Below are 16,184 nucleotides of genomic sequence, written 5' to 3'. Positions count from 1 at the left end.
CGCCCACTGTGCGTAATAGGAGCGCCGAAGTTTGAGACAAGTTAACAATTTCATTCAACAACATGCAGTCGGAGCGGTAGAAAGTGCTTCCGGGTAACTGCTTTTGGTACGTGCATATTCTAGTGATCGGCAAGCAAAAGAAAACTTTCGGTTCGGTTGGCTAAAAAGAAAAGTGTCAAGTTGTCCAGCTGGGAAACTCCAAATCCTGCATTTGAAAAGCTGTCTTAAACCGGGACATTAAAACTGGAAGTTCATGTGTGTATATATCCGTTGTAAATGGTTGACTGCCTCGGTTTTCGGTTGTTTTGGGCAATTCAAAAACCAGCCAGCAAGGTTGACTGAACTTGGTAGTTGGTAGTTGGTATGTAAGCCAAACTCCGTAGTGTGCAGTAAATGGGTAATGTTTTAGGTGTGTGCGTGCGTTTGTGGGCCTGTGATTCTTCGGCTTCGGCTACACTTTTCTTTTTCTTTTTGGAATTATTAATACACAACGTGTGAACATTAGTACAAGCTCTGGGAAAAACAAGGGCAAAATGAAATCTGCTTAACGTACATATATCTTGGGACATCTTCATGCCTATTTTAATAGCTCAAGAATGGTAAAGAATTAAGAATTGAAATGTGACAAATAATATGATGGAAAACTTGTTATTGTTTTAAAATCAGCAGAGATATGGTTCAATTTTGAAATATGATCAGAACCTATTCTTTTATTTATCAGTATCTAATATATCAGCTGTACATCATTTCGGCCATTAGCGACAGTTTCTTGGGTATGTTGGCCAAATTCTCGAAGTAGCTGGCCAGTTCCTCGACATTATCTTCATCGTGGTTTTGGAACTGAGCTTTTGATCTTTCGTAAAGACAACCCTCTTCCAGTTTTTCACATTCGCATATCAGGGACTTAAAATCATAGGCAGTTTTTGAACCTAAGACCCGAGGGGGAAATAGACTATCTTTTTCCTTCATGTCATGAGGTTTTCCGAAACCAGAAATATTTTCGAACTCCCTCATCAGAGACTTAATGTCATAGGCATTACCAGAATCCGTCTTCCTATCCTTTATCTTTACCCAGTTAGATTCCTTCTCCTCTTCGATGTTCTTAACCCAATCCAGACCATCGGCACGAGATCTTCCATAGATTAAATTTCTAGGCTTCCGGAGCACCAACTTTTGTTTCATCGATTGTTTCTTTACTCCGGAATCCGCTAATGGGATGCTGGAACCCAAAGTTGAATTGGAACCATTTAACTTGATTCCTTCGATTGGACAGTCCAAGATTTTTAACTCATGCAGCTCGAGGGACAGCTTGTCTAGAGGCATTTTTATTTTCTATTGTTGCCAATAAGAATAGCGTGTCAAAGTGTCTGGTTTTTATATGTTGGTATAAATGTGGAAGAAAGGAATCGGAAGTATAATGAAAAGGCTATTCATAAGATCCGGGATTCCTTTCAGATAGATTCGTAATTTTCATCGCCAGTCTGATTGAAAGATAACACAGTCGAGAATGTCTTCGGATCGGTTTCACAAGTGAGTACATGCAATTAATTTGGCTCTATCTTATCGCTATTGGAATGCACAAGTCTCATTAACACTTTGGATCTCTTTTTTTTTAGAGCCGCCAAAGATGGGCTGTTGGATGTGCTGGCTGCAGCCACCCGTAAGGATACTAATGCGAAGGACAGCGATTCCATGACGCCGGTCATGTGGGCAGCCTTCGAAGGCCGTCTGGATGCACTGCGTTTGCTATGCGGCAGGGGGTAAGCTATGCTATTTTCATACTCTATCTTTATTAATCCATAACCTTAACCCTCAGTGGTGACCCCGACAAGTGCGATCAGTTTGGAAACACAGCCCTGCATTTGGCTTCTGCCAAAGGTCATTTGCATTGCGTCGATTTTCTGGTTAAGTTCGGAGTTAACATCTATTCGCTGGACATTGACAAGCACAGTGCTAAGGACTTAGCGGCTATTAATGGGAGAGACGAGATATTACGCTATTTGGATGTGGCCTTTACAAACTTCGAAACAAATGAAAAGTAAGCTTATAAATAATATATCTTTTCCTAAGGTTAATTAGTTAAATAAAATCTTCACATTTTAGAAAGAAATCCAAGGCCCTGAAGGAACTGGCCGAAAAAAACTGCGAGAAACGAGTGAGAGAGTACATGAAGCGGCAGCAGCAGCGCCAGGATCCGGATTATGCCGACCTCAGCCCTCCTAGTGGTCCTTCAAAGTCTGGTAATATGCTGTCCACACTCAAGCAAAAGATCTGGTCCAGTCAGGGCAACCTAAACAAGCCGCCAAGAGACTCACCTCCTCAGCCTGGTCCCACAAAGTTTAGCGATCTGGTTGGGAGTGGTAGCAGCAGCAGTGGCGGCTCCACGATAGCCAGTCGAGCGGGAACGGTTCAGAAGAGGCCGTCGCAGCTACAGAAACAGCATAGCAGTACATGTCCACACTCGAAGATTGCCAGCGACTCAGATGGAGGTTTCAAAGTGCGGGAACTGGAGCCGGATGGCAAGCGGACGATTACATCCCTAACGGGTCTGCAGCGAGACTCCGAAGTTATGTATGTGGGAACCTTTAGTTCCAATGACGATAGCATCGGCAAGCGGGGCAAGATCACCGATGTATTCGAGTGCATGGAGGGCGATGAGACGGATAACAATGATAACCGCAGTGGCTACAGTTCGACTTTGGCGCGTTCTTTCTCTCAACCGGATATTCTGGGCGAGGGTCAGTTGACCCAGGAACTAAGCGAAGAAGTGACCCTCCAGAGACCCGTGGGTCTCTTTGACAGACCCACCATGCTAGGCAGCATAGCCTTTCGTCGTTCCGTTACAGCTGCATTGAGTCAGCTCCAACTGCATACGGACACTAGTTCCACATCCACCATGAGAAATGCGGGCAGTAATCCACCGAAACCTCGAAATGGCGGTGGGAAAGGTCGCCTATATTTGAACCTATCAGATGACACGGATTCCGAGGGCGGTGGTCATGATATTTACAGCGATGATGACGACGACGATCGAGATACCTCGGGTAGTGCATTGCAAAGATTTTTGGCCGTTTGGGCCCTGGAAGAATACCTACCAGTGTGAGTGTCCCTAAGTTGATCTCCTCTTAATATGAAACTCAAGTTAACCTTTCTTTTCAGATTTCAGAAGCAAGAGATCGATTTGGAGACCCTGATGCTGCTCACGGAGTCTGACCTCAAGTCGCTGGGACTGCCGCTGGGTCCCTTCCGTAAACTCACCTTCGCCATCCAGGAGAGACGCAATGCCCTGGCGAATCCCGGTCCCCTAGTAGACAGTCGACTGTAGTACTTGGCTTATTTATTCTATTTTTTCGTAATACTTCAACATTTTCTATTAGCCTAGTGTACATACTAAATTAAAACCTAAAACTAATCACTCTAATCCGCTATCTCTATCCAGCTACCTGCTGCATTAAGTAGAGATTGGCATAGATTTTATTCAGAGCCATCAGCTCGTCGTGGGTGCCATGTTCCACTACCACGCCGCGTTTCAGCACGCAGATGAGATCCGCATTCCGCACGGTGGTCAGACGATGTGCAATCGTCAGACATGTGCGGCCCGATCGTGCCTCATCTAGGGCCTGTTGCACCACCTTCTCACTCTCCAAATCCAGAGCAGAAGTAGCTTCGTCTAGGATGAGTATCTTGGGGTTCCTAACCAGCGCTCTAGCGATGGCGATGCGTTGCTTCTGACCTCCCGAAAGCTGCGATGTCTTGCCCAACGGAGTGTCGTATCCCTGCGGCAGAGCACTAATAAAGTTGTGGATATTGGACTTCTTTGCCGCCTCAATGATTTCCTGCATGGACACATCGTCTCGGAAGTTGTTGCCATAAGCTATGTTCTCGGCAATGGTGCGGTCGAAGAGTACAGGTTCCTGGGAGACCAGACCCAGCTTGGAGCGCAGTGTATCCAGCGGAAAGTCCGTGCTGGGAACTCCACTCAGATTCACGGATCCTGATACGGGATCGTAGTAACGGAGAAGGAGTTGTACGCAGGTGGATTTGCCGGAGCCGGAAGGTCCTACGAGTGCCACTGTTGTCGACTTTTTGATGGTAAGGTTTAGTCCTTGCAGAATGGGAGTGCCCTTCCTCGTTGGGTACTCGAAGCCAACGTTTTCGTACACTATGTCTCCCTCGGATTTCTAAAAAAGAATAATGATTAATGAATATTAATTAATACAGATCAACATATTACATCGTGACCAAGCAGAATTTGAACTCACCTCAACTGTGTTGTAGGGACTCTGTGGCGGATTAGGCTGCGTGGAGTTGCGCTTGAAGAGATCCATCAGGCGTCCGGCGGACAGAATAGCATCGTTTACATTCGGGGCATAGGCTAAAGCCTGTCCCAACATCCAGGAACCAAAGATCAGTGCCTCAGCAACCTTAATGATGTCCTCATAATCCATTCGATCCTCCGCTACCAAAATACCACCATAATACATGGAGATACCGTAGGCCAAGAAAGGAGCCGCCTGTCCCAGAGCGAAAACCAAGCCACGGAAGCGAACTTTTCTTCTGCAGGCAGCATCCACATTATCGATTTGCATGACATACTGATCCAAGACCTGACGCTCCAGGCAGAGACCATTGACTGTTCGGATATTGGTAATAGCTTCGACGGCTACTTGGGAAGCTTCCTCGATGGAAGTCTTGGCCTTCTGGGCACTCTTCATGATAAAACGACCCTCTAGGTAGACAGATAAACAGACCAATGGAAGGGTGACCAGGGTGAGAAGTGTCTGTTGCCAGGAGAAGACAAATCCGACGACCATTCCAACTACAAGAGTGGCAACGGCCTGAAGCATGGTGCCCACACGAGCTCCAGTTGCCTGGAAAATTAGAAAAAAATATTATTATTTATTCTATTAGTGGTTTATAAGCTTTTTAGCTTACCCCTTGAACATTTGAGCAATCACTGGCCAGACGAGAGCACAATGCTCCCACAGAGTTTCGTTCGTCATCGAAATAAGCGATATCTTGACCTATGATGGTGGCAAAGGCCCTTTTCCTCAGACGCGTTGTCATCTTCACACCAGCCGCGGTGAACATATAGGTCTGCAGCATGTTACCCAATCCGGCCATCAAACCAATGCCAACAAAGATCATAGAGATTTTCAGGACCTCGGAGCGCACCACATCATCGTCGCCATTCGACAGGATTCCGAAGAAGTCTCCAAAGAAGAGACCCCAAAGGGGGAAGGTGGCTCCATGCATCACGGAGGCAATGCTACCCACCACTATCAAGCGCCACTCGGGAGAGTTCAGTTTCATTAGCTGCATGAAGGACACCTTGGCCACCACTTCCTTTTGCTTCTTCTTCTTGTTGCGACGCTGCGAGCGACCTGTAAAGGTTAACATTTTTGTTTTTTATAGTTAACTAAGGAATTTACGATAAGCTTCCCAAAGTAATCAGAACTATCTTAGAACACTTATAAAACCATTTTTTTTTCTGACTTCTGATACTTACGCTTACGTCGCGTGCTGGCTCTAAACCCGCTGTCCCTGGAACTGCCAGAAGTCTGCAACTCGGGCTCCTCGTCCTCCTCTTCATCCTCCTCATCATCATCGGTTTCCTCGTCAGACAGGTTCTGCGACTTCTGTAGTGGCCGCCCGACCACCGCTCCCTCATCCTCCTCAGTGGCCTCCTTACGCTGAGTGATGTTCACCAATTCGCAGTACAGACCTTTGCGCTCCATCAGCTCTTCGTGTGTACCCTGTTCCGCTACTACACCGTCCTTTAGGAACACAATCTTGTCGGCATTGGTGATAGTGGACAGACGATGGGCCACAACCAAGGTTGTTGGTCCTTGGCTAGCCAGTTCCAGAGCACTTTGCACACGCTTCTCAGAGGTGGGGTCCAATGCTGAGGTTGCCTCGTCCAGAAGTAGTACTTGCGGCTGTCGAACCAAGGCCCTGGCAATGGCAATACGCTGCTTCTGGCCACCAGAGATCTGAGCACCCTTCTCACCCACCTGGGTGGCATAGCCTTTGGGCAGGCGACTGATGAAATCATGACAGTTGGCGGCACGCGCCGCTTTCTCTATATCAGCCTGAGTGGCCGATGGTCTTCCGTATCGGATATTCTCGCCAATGGTGGTGGCGAAGAGAACCGGTTCCTGGCCCACCACTCCAATCTGCGAACGCAGCCAGCCCACATTCAGTGTTCGAAGATCCCGTCCGTCCAGTTTGACGCTGCCCGCCTCGGGGTCGTAGAACCGCTGCATCAGCTGGATGAGGGTGCTCTTGCCACACCCAGAGGCTCCAACGAAGGCCACCGTCTGACCCGGAAGCACATCGACGGTGAGGCCCTTGAGGATCTCCACATCTGGCCGAGCGGGATAGCGGAAATGAATACCCTCGAAACGAATGTGTCCAGCAGTGTTTTCCGGCCTGCTTCCCTTCTCGTCCATGGGGTCCACTTTCGACGGGCGATCGATGATATTAAACAAGGTCTGTCCAGCTGCCGTGGCCACAGCAATAGCCTCCACATGTGGCGAGGCGAAACCGAGATTCTGGGCACCCATGATCACGGCAAACAGGACAATAACCAAGACGGCTGGTGTGTAAACCCTATCAGGTAGATCACGCTCATCCAGGATTAAAGTAACACCATACCAGATGGCCAAAGCCATGCATAGGTAGATGATCAGCCAGGAGAGGGCATTTCCCATACCCGAATAGAGACCCTTTTTGCGTCCTGTGTTCTCTGCGGGAATAAGCAACTTTCCAAAGCGAGCATTTTCCTTTTCCTGACCACTGAAAGCGAATACAGTACGAATTCCACTGAACACCTCCTCGGCCACATTGGCTGCATCGGAATAGGACTTCAGTTCCTTCTCGGCCAGTGATCCCTGGAGTCTGGCCACCACACTGGTGGCAGCAATGATGAAGGGTACGCAACTGAGGACGACCAAGGTGAGCTTCCAGCCGTAGACAAAGGCCGAAACGATTCCAATCACAAAGGTCATGATGAGGAAGATCACGATTACGACCTTCTCGCCAATGCCCTCTTTTAGTTTGTCCAAGTCTCTGGAAGGGGATAAAAATAAAGAAGGTTTAGATTAAATATTATTAAGAAATTAAAAATTAAAGTACTTAACTACAAAAAACTAAGAAAAAAAGTTTAATATTGTTTTGGTTTTGAAAGAAAAAGTCCAGTAAAGTTAATCTTTCTTACGAAAAGTTAAAAATTTGATTACATTTCTCCCATCCAAATTAATTAAGTTGTTAATATAAGATCACTATCATTGCATGGAATAAATAATTATTCAAAAAACTCTTAATTGACTTCCCAAAATCTGCTGGGAACTTGCAATTGTGTAATCATAAACTAGCCCTGTCATTATATAAGCCACATTGATTGTAATAAATCAGAATGTTAATACAGTTTTCCAGTTTGGCTAATGAATAATTCTAGTTATAGTGCTACTGATTAATTATCATAAATATAATTAAGATTAGTTGCTTCAATTAATACTTGGGAAAAACTCACTCTGTCATTTTGCTGGCGAAATTGGATCCCGAACTGGTGTCATACCAGGCAATATCCTGTCGCAGCATGGCCTCCAGGAAGAGCTTCCTGATGCGATCGATCTGGTTAAGGGCTATTCTGTTGGCCAAATCGATGGCCAGAGTGATGAGCAGAAACATGGCCACAGATCCCACAAGACTGCCAATTCCAAAGGCTGTGGCATCATCGATGATGGCCTGTTTGTTCTCCTCGGCGCTGGCATTTGTTCTGCAGAAGATTTAGTATTAGGAAACCAATCCAGGATGTCCTTAGTTCTTTAAGATCTTACAATTGCTTTCCGCCTCCAAACATTGTCAGAGCAAAGGAGGGTGAGGATGTTCCCACTCCCACTGTTCTATCCACCAGCAGGGATGTGAACTCTCCATAGATGATCATGAAGTAGGGTATAAAGATGGACGCACCGGTGGCCACCAGCAGACTGAATACGAACAGGCAGCGCTCACATGTGGTTGAGTATCTAAACTATAGAAGCGGGAAAATAAAGGATATCTAATGTAGAAAAAATTCTTTGATCTATAACTTTTCTAATCATAACTTACCAGATCAAAGTAACTGTACTTTCGTGTGGTGCTCTCCTCAAGAACTGATCCTTCCTTAGCCTGGAAATCACCAGCCTGCGGCAACTGTGATTCCTCCTTCTTGGCCATTTTGCCTTCTCAGCAATAGTTTAGTATAGTATATCTATATAATGGCTAGCAATAAAGCCTAAGAACAAAGTAAGCAATCAGTAAAGAAACACTTTATCTTTGGTTAGTATTGAGGTCTATAATTTGGATACTGTCAATTAAAGAATTTAGCCACAAGAACAAACAAGAACATGGCCAGTTTGTCGGCTTTTTATCTAACAAATTGGCAATAAAAGTCTGATTATTATCTTAAATTCTAATCCAGTAATAAGAGTTCAGTGCCCTTGAGGCTATCTAAGGAAAGTTACTCAGGGGATGGGCAGGGGAAAATGAAAACTAGTTTAATCCAACTCCTTAAAGCTTCCAAGAAATGCAGATTCCTTTGTTATTGTTTCACATTATCGAAGATTTTTCTACTTATAATTCCAGAAAACTCTTTGCACTAGCACTTTTGCATTTTGCATAATTTCTTGCACTCAATTAAATGGAAATGAATGTATTTACACATCTTGAGAATACGTAATTATTATAGCATTTAAATTAGTAATGCCGATAGATATGCCACCATTTATCACGCTTAAGTGTGTGATAATTAATGTATCTTAACGTATTACATAAAATATGGTAGAAATTATTAGACGGTTAGCGGAGAGCAAAGGGCTAATTAATCAGCAAAAACAATTTTCCCAAGTCAATTTAAGGAAATTAGTTCGATTGAGGGAATGAAAAAGCGTCCATAAATTAATAAATTAACCGCAATTGGAAAGCGAGATACTGTGCGATTGACAATTGCCAACGGCTTGCACTCAAGAATCCAAGGAAGTGGGCAAATCCCACTCCTCATCTCGACTCGGGTTCTCTCTACTGCTTCAATCTGATTGATTCACTTGCTAAGGAAACATCACTACTCATCAAAAATACTCAGAAGATCAATTTAATTTTGTAATAATTAATTCACTTGCTATACACACACTGGCACTTACTTAGCACGTGCCGATCTTTGGTGGACACTTCAATGAATGACTGTTAGAAATCGCGATCGGCTTTAATATATATATATCAGATAACTCAGTTATTGCTTCTCTTGGCCTTTTGGCACTGAAAAGTGCAAGAGACGTCTGAAGCCGACGAGTGCGCGATCTCAACTGGACTAACATCCACTTGACTGCTTGCCACGACAACTCGGTCTCAGAATCTCGGGTCTTTCGGGTTCTGCCATAAACCCGATCGTATACCTAATCGGGGTTTCCCCCCACCTTGGCAACCGTTTGACCATCGAATGCTGGCAAATACTGGTTCCTGGCCCTATCCTGTAACCAAAACAAAACATTATAGCCGCTATAACCGATGCAGATTAGCTAGATAAGATAGCTGCCATCGATTTGGCTCTATGCTTTGTTTGTTATCAGTCACATAACCGGTATTATGATGCAGTGAAGTTGGCTTTAGTTTGGGTCAAAAAAAGAAAATAAATAAATAAATCCATTTGCGTGAATGGTTTTCCCCTCTTGAGAGGTTTTAAGCTGGAAACCATAAGATCAGGGGACTAACCGAGAAGAAATCTGTATCTGTATCGCGTGCGAAAGCAGTTATGATTCATCCCACGGCTCAGGTGTGTGCCGTGAAATACCTGGATTTTGAAAGCATGGTAGCGGCATTCTCACGTTTTTCTTACAGAGACTTCCCCAATCTCAAAGGCGGATTGTTTATGCGTATTCGTTATTTTTAAGGCAAGAAAAACTTTCCAAAGGGACTTCTCCTTTAATCTAATCAGCTTATTGTAAGTATTTTTGCCCATAAAAAAATAACACAATCAAATCAAATTTATATTTGCTTCTAACAAACAGCAAACACATCTGTCGACATTAGATAACTTAAATTGTGGCCAATTTAGACAAGGCTTTTCGAATAGATAGATGGCAAAGGTCTGGTGATTTCGAACATTTGAAATCCGCTGGTGAAATAATAGCCATGGTACTTGAAATCGACGCCATAAAAATGTTCACTTGGTTACGGGACCTAGTCCAATTCGGGCAACGTTATCAATTTTACCAGAAAACAAATTGTTGTTCTAAAAAACCTTTTGCATATTTATAGACGTGGGAAATGATTCGGACAAAGTTGTATATTAATAGAAAGAGAAAGTGCTTCTTAAATGCACTGGCTAGCTTTTTGTTTTCGTATTTAATCAGACTTTTGGCTGGGTTTTATTTTTTAAGACATTAATACTCGTATTTAATGGCAACTCATTAACTCATATCAGGAATGCTGTTTCGTCTGGCAAAGATCTTTGAGAATCGTTTCTTTTGTAAGGTTCTTAAGCTGATAAGACTCATTAAAAGTTTAACCTGTTTTTAATTATTATTATATTCAATATTATAGCTTTGCTTACTTAACAAAAATTGTTTTTAACGGTAACTAAAAGGTTATACTCCAATGCTTAATATTTTCTTCCTAAATTAAGGGTTCTAAAATCTCTTTTATCTTCAAAAATGTATCCAAAAATAATTGTTTTAACACCCCTTAAGGTTGGTAAAACCAAAAACCGCTCTAAATATATTCCATTTTAACGGTTTGACATCATTATTACCCCTCCCTTTCTCGCAGTGTACTTTGAGATAACACTTAATGACGTTGTCGCTCATATTTACTCTTACCTGCTCTTTCTTTCGCTCCCTTCTCTTTCATTTTGCCTGCTGGCTGGCGTAGACAGAGAAAACCAGAATCGTTTCAAAGGAAATCTGGCGTTGACCAATAACGGATAGTTGTGGGAAATGCCAGTTTTAGTTTTTGTTTTTTTTTTTGTCTAATCATAAGCCGCATATGGGTTCAAGGAAGTTCCAGGCATACATGAAGTTCTTTGCTGGTAAAACAGCGCTTTTAATTCCGCACATTAAACCAACTTTTATAATCTACGTGATACAATTTTATTTTGACCTTAAGCTCTCAGTATGCTCGCAAATCGGTAAGTTAACATCTACTAATTGTAATTTCCCAGTTAAAGCGGAAGAAATCGACTGTTTATGGTTTTGCATATAAGTCTTGGACGTAGACGACTTTATGAATGGTTGGTTTTGGGTTTAATATTATTGTTTTGTTAAGAGTTTTGGTTAGTTTTTGGGTTTATAGAGTTTCTAGTAAATGAGGCGCCAAAATACAAAAGTTTGCAGAGATTACAGAGGTTTGTACTTACCAATCGATAACCATTTTAAGCATAGGGTTGTCAGTTACTATAACTTTTTTTTATAATATTTCATTCAGTAACCTCATAGAGTTCTTATATTGCAGTAGAGTACTCTCACTTACCCACACATTGCAGTGCCAATATTACAAGGCATGCCAGTCTAGAACAACCTTGCATAATTAGATCATTATAAAGATAATTCCCTTCTCAGCCCAAACCAAAACAAATCATAAAATCTAAACGCAAGTCATTTAATAACGAACTTAGAACAGAAAGTAATTATTATCGTTGAATAACTTACAAAGTGAATAAATATAATTAGTGCAAAAGTTAATTCAAAGTGTTAATAGTTAATAAATAGGTTTATTTAATAATTAAATAGTTTATACATTTCGGATGTGTCTTTTGGTGTTTCAGAGGTAGCTGAGCTTGGAAGAGGTTTAAATATTATACAATATAGGATATATAATTTGATGATTTAGCAATCATAGCATCTAAAAGTGATATGTAAAGATAATATTTTATAAAGTTTTCAACTTTTCTTTGGATGGTTTAGTTCAGTTTAGCTTAGCCTTCGGATTGTTCAGTTTCAACAAGATTATATAGAGAACACCCATCAATATACCAATCGGATAGCCTGCTGTCTATGGAAGATATCACTTCTAACCAGAACTTCGTAGCTGCTCAACCGGATCTCTTGTCCTCCAAATGGAATCTGCAGACAGCGATTATAGGTTTCAATCACTCCCGGAGTCAGACTTCCGTAATAATGACCCCGGCCAATGTAAAGTGGTTCACCGCTGGGTGTCCTTCCGGCAATAACTGCACCGGGTGGGACATTACCGCCATATGAAGGCACCCAATGGTACTTGCCCTTTCCCACTAACATTTCATAGGAGGGCTCGACAATCTCACGACCTCCATGGGCTACATAGGCACAACCCCGGCTGGGACTGGCTTTTCCCGGAACATAGACACCCCGGTAATAGGCTCTGCAGACCAACAGCTGGGACATGTCGCTGTCGTGACCTCCAACTACGGCATCAGGGGAAAAAAAATAACCCGGTCGGGCGGATACCCAAACGTCATAGCTGTCCTCATAGCCATAGGCATCATAGACCGGTGGTCCTGCACATTCAGCCGGAGTGTAGCAGGAGTAACCTGCTTCATAGGGGCTATAGGTGGAAGCGGGTGTAAACGATGGCCCGGCGGGGACGCATTCTGCAGTGACCTCGGCGGCAACGAGTGTGGGAGGTGGCGCCACGGAAACCTCGGCGGGGGTGAATGATGGAGTTGGAGGCGGCATGACCAGAACTCCACCAGCAGGTGGTGTAGGCGTAGGACGTGGCATCACCATCACACCACCAACTGGTGGAGGAGGAAGTGGATCTGGAGTGGGCGTGTAAGCCGGAGGCCTGTCAGAGATGGGAAATGGCATGGCGGCCAGATCTGGATACGGATATGGCTTGGCAGCCAGTGGAGGAGCAATTGCTGGCGGGGAAGGTGGTGGCGGCGGTGTAAGCGGGCACTTCTCCGCCAGTTCTAGTGGTGGAGGTGGTGGTGGCATTTGCCATCCGGGAACCACACGACGTTCCTCCACGAGAATCTCATAGGAATCAAGGCGACGTTCGGCTCCTCGAAAAGCGATAAACAGGGCTCTATGTACCGAGGAGATCTTGCCGATGATGAGGTGTCCTTCGTAATGACCTCTTCCTATATACACTGGTTGATCCAACGAAGTCCGTCCACAGAGTACTGCATTCTCGGGGATGACATGATCATAGCACTTAATCCACACCAGATTCTGACCGCACAGCACTTCGAAGATATCCTTGGGTAGGGCTTCTCCACGCTGGGAAATGAATCCCAATTGCTTGCTGGGCACCACCTTGCAGACCAACATATCGCCCTCGTGCTCCGCCCTGCCCACATAAATCATGGCGCCGTCCTCATCGTTGCCGCCCACCACTGCCTCCTCGGGTAGAGAGGAATAGGCCGAGGATTGTACCCATTTGTAGGCTGAAAGTTGATAAAGATTGGATGTTATTAAGGTTAAGTTTATAAGTTTGGTTTAAGGTTATCTAATAGTTGGGAAGCGAATAATGTAAGGAAGTGCCTTTGATTACAAAATAGCTTATCTTAGTTCGTAAAATCCACTGGATGCAACCATCAATAAACTAATCGATTAATAGTTATACAAAATCAATAACTCTGAGGGTTTATAATGCATAGCCAAGCAAGCTAAGTGCATGGTTAAGACTTCCTGATAAAGCTATTTGATAAGAAAGAAAAACTTATTTAACAGATTTGTGTGATAACAGTCGATTTATTAAGTGCGATTACAGTTTGATGTGGGCTAAATGCATATGGTATTTATGTGGCTTCCAATCCGCTAAGTTATTGCCTGCAGAGGATCTCATAGGAGTTGACACGAATCTCCCGGCCTCCGTAGGGAATGAAGAGACAACGCTGACTGGCCGAGACCAGACCCGGAGTCAGACTACCCTGATAGTGTCCACGTCCATAGTAAAGGATCTCTCCATTCCGAGCACGACCCGTGGAAACGGCATTGTGTGGAATGTGATGGCCACCATGAAGCCAGACATAGCCGCCACCGGTGAGCACCTCGTAGGTGGGTTTCTGGAATTCGAAGCCGCCAAAGCAAACATAGGCGGATCCCTTACTGGGCACCACTTTGGCGGGAAGCATTTCACCCTCGTGCATCGCCCGTCCGGCATAGATGGGAGTACGATCCGAATCGTGTCCGGCAATCACTGCACCCGGTGGTGTGTAGCTAGGTGAGGCAGGCACCCAAACATCATGCTGCTGCTTGATGAGCACTTCATAGGTATTAATGCGCACCTCCTGTCCACCGAAGGGAATGTACAGACAGCCATGGGAGGGATGAACTTTGCCCACAGACAAGCTACCGGCATGATGTCCACGTCCCACGTAGAGAGGCTCTCCGGTACGTGTAGTTCCACTCCTAACCGCATTTGGCGGCACTCCACCACTGGCACTAGGCACCCAAGCGAATCCCTGACCGACCAGCACTTCGTAATGGTGCTTCTGGTGCTCGGCACCGCCATAGGCCACATAGGCGCAACCCTTGCTCGGGATGACCTTGGCCGGCAGATTTTCGCCTTCGTGAAAGGATCGACCCACATAGATGGGCGTGCGATCCGAGTCATGGCCACCGACCACCGCATAAGCGGGCAAGGGAGCGTGAGGAGACGAGTGCACCCAGGTGTTGTCTGCAAGGAGAGAGGGCAGTTAAGCGATAAGCTTGGCACCACGCGATAAGATAGCCTATCCATACACAGAGAGAAAACTAAGAGTAACAGCAAAGGGTCATTCTTTAGATTCTATTATTCAGGTAAATAATGGCTTTTATATCTCAAAACAAGGCAATTAAAAATTTAAACTTTGATAAGATATTGGATTAAGAAAGATATAGAATTTAATTTACATGAAATGATTCATTCGACACTCATAGCGGCTTTTTCTCTGTGTAGATATTTAACTTGCTGTACGATTTATGGCTTTTGAAGGTCTGGGGCGGGGATCAAGTGGGATTTAAGGGGGCTTTCACAGAGGCGTAGGGTTACACGTTACACCCTGGGAACACTGCACTCGTCCTACCAATGGTCACAATTCCTCCTGGCTGCACGTTGCCTGGAAGAGTGCAAAGAAAGGCGGAGAACCTTAAAAGTCACTCAATGTTCTTTGCAAGGGTTTTTTGGGGGTTAAAATGGACAGAAGGGTTAGTATACTAATACCAGGAAACTGGTCTAAATCCGGTAAGATCTTAACTGCTAAACATAGAATTTCAAACACCCTTTTAAATCTTCAGATGCAGTACGAACACCCAAGATTGTTAGATTTCACCTCAAACTAACTTAGTATTTGCATTAAGGAAGATTCTTTTTTGCAATTATTGCCGCTTATTCATCCAACTTACCCATTGTGTGTTATTTGTTGATAAGAGGTTATTCCTTTTATATCTTATATGTATATATAGTATCTCCCCGGAACGTCTGATCAGACTGAGGTTTACTGTTTCACTAAATTGCAGGCCCGCGCTTGGCCGACGTTTAAAAACCGAACCCGAACTATTTGTCATCGCCTCTTATCAGCGAGCTTTTATCTATCAATTCGTATTTTTATGGCAAAACAACTGGAAATGATATTGGGCCCTATTGATATCTCTGTTTTCCAGTCAGTCATGAAAGCTCATGTTCCAGAAAAGTATTTCCTTTATCGATGGATGATGAATCATTGCCCCAAACATTGTGTTCTTTTTGGGGTAAGGGGGAAGGGTAAGGAAAGCGAGGCACCTTGTTACATATGGCATTGTTGTTGGCACTCAACAGGTGGAACCCCAATTTAATGAACCCATAAACAATATGACGCCTTTCAGAACCGACGATACTGAAAAAACCCCCCAAAACTGAAGTGTCGATTAGTCGCTCCCAAAAATTTCTTAAGTGAACTTTTTGAGGAAAATCTTTAGGGATTAAAGGTGTTCTTGCTTAAGGGATAAGTTTTTATATATCTTTGATATTAGAAGCATATATTTTTATTATATGGTATTATTTATCTTTAAGCATAAGATGATATAAGGTATCTGTAGTTGTATCTGTTTTTTCTCTTTTCACTTTTTAACTCTTTAAATTCAGCTCTTCTTTTGTACTTAAGGGCAATAACCCTACGTTTTGTATTATTAATTAAACAGAAAATTCATAATAAGTATAAGAAGATAGAACATTCTTTTGTTTAAGATATCAATTACAAACTATAA

At 43.8% G+C, this 16,184-nt stretch overlaps 5 protein-coding genes across 8 annotated transcripts; 1 reads left to right on the top strand and 4 right to left on the bottom strand.

Annotated features, from left to right (window-relative positions):
- The first annotated feature begins 37 nt into the window (after positions 1-37).
- On the top strand, positions 38-3,421 carry LOC108113074 (Usher syndrome type-1G protein homolog). Of its 3 annotated transcripts, none has more exons than XM_017223516.1 (6): positions 38-106; positions 1,460-1,530; positions 1,617-1,760; positions 1,817-2,038; positions 2,104-3,099; positions 3,160-3,421. In XM_017223516.1, exons 2-6 carry the CDS (start codon positions 1,508-1,510, stop codon positions 3,323-3,325), a joined length of 1,551 nt encoding a protein of 516 aa, XP_017079005.1. In that variant the 5' UTR covers positions 38-106; positions 1,460-1,507; the 3' UTR covers positions 3,326-3,421. The 3 variants fall into 3 exon arrangements, with proteins under 3 accessions (XP_017079005.1, XP_017079006.1, XP_017079004.1); XM_017223517.1 differs by having other exon boundaries at positions 42-255; positions 1,456-1,530; XM_017223515.1 differs by having other exon boundaries at positions 53-106; positions 1,456-1,530.
- LOC108113075 lies at positions 691-1,437 on the bottom strand. The gene has a single exon (XM_017223518.1). It carries the CDS (start codon positions 1,321-1,323, stop codon positions 733-735), a length of 591 nt encoding a protein of 196 aa, XP_017079007.1. The 5' UTR covers positions 1,324-1,437; the 3' UTR covers positions 691-732.
- On the bottom strand, positions 3,321-9,331 carry LOC108113073 (multidrug resistance protein homolog 49). The gene is made up of 8 exons (XM_017223514.1): positions 9,183-9,331; positions 8,113-8,278; positions 7,842-8,035; positions 7,535-7,780; positions 5,510-7,071; positions 4,936-5,384; positions 4,263-4,871; positions 3,321-4,181 (listed from the first exon to the last, which is right to left on the bottom strand). Exons 2-8 carry the CDS (start codon positions 8,218-8,220, stop codon positions 3,432-3,434), a joined length of 3,918 nt encoding a protein of 1,305 aa, XP_017079003.1. The 5' UTR covers positions 8,221-8,278; positions 9,183-9,331; the 3' UTR covers positions 3,321-3,431.
- A 2,401-nt stretch (positions 9,332-11,732) lies between these two features.
- On the bottom strand, positions 11,733-15,432 carry LOC108113282. Its single transcript, XM_017223831.2, has 2 exons — positions 15,345-15,432; positions 11,733-13,402 (listed from the first exon to the last, which is right to left on the bottom strand). Exons 1-2 carry the CDS (start codon positions 15,346-15,348, stop codon positions 12,000-12,002), a joined length of 1,407 nt encoding a protein of 468 aa, XP_017079320.1. The 5' UTR covers positions 15,349-15,432; the 3' UTR covers positions 11,733-11,999.
- LOC108113283 lies at positions 13,690-15,435 on the bottom strand. 2 transcript variants are annotated; one of them, XM_017223832.1, is made up of 3 exons: positions 15,345-15,435; positions 15,026-15,058; positions 13,690-14,637 (listed from the first exon to the last, which is right to left on the bottom strand). In XM_017223832.1, exons 1-3 carry the CDS (start codon positions 15,346-15,348, stop codon positions 13,781-13,783), a joined length of 894 nt encoding a protein of 297 aa, XP_017079321.1. In that variant the 5' UTR covers positions 15,349-15,435; the 3' UTR covers positions 13,690-13,780. The 2 variants fall into 2 exon arrangements, with proteins under 2 accessions (XP_017079321.1, XP_017079322.1); XM_017223833.1 differs by lacking the exon at positions 15,026-15,058 and having other exon boundaries at positions 15,345-15,433.
- Positions 15,436-16,184: the final 749 nt, after the last annotated feature.

This window comes from Drosophila eugracilis, unplaced genomic scaffold (genome assembly GCF_018153835.1).
Source record: "Drosophila eugracilis isolate 14026-0451.02 unplaced genomic scaffold, ASM1815383v1 contig_90, whole genome shotgun sequence".
Classification (NCBI taxonomy): domain Eukaryota; kingdom Metazoa; phylum Arthropoda; class Insecta; order Diptera; family Drosophilidae; genus Drosophila; species Drosophila eugracilis.
This window is presented reverse-complemented; position numbering and strand designations above follow the sequence as displayed.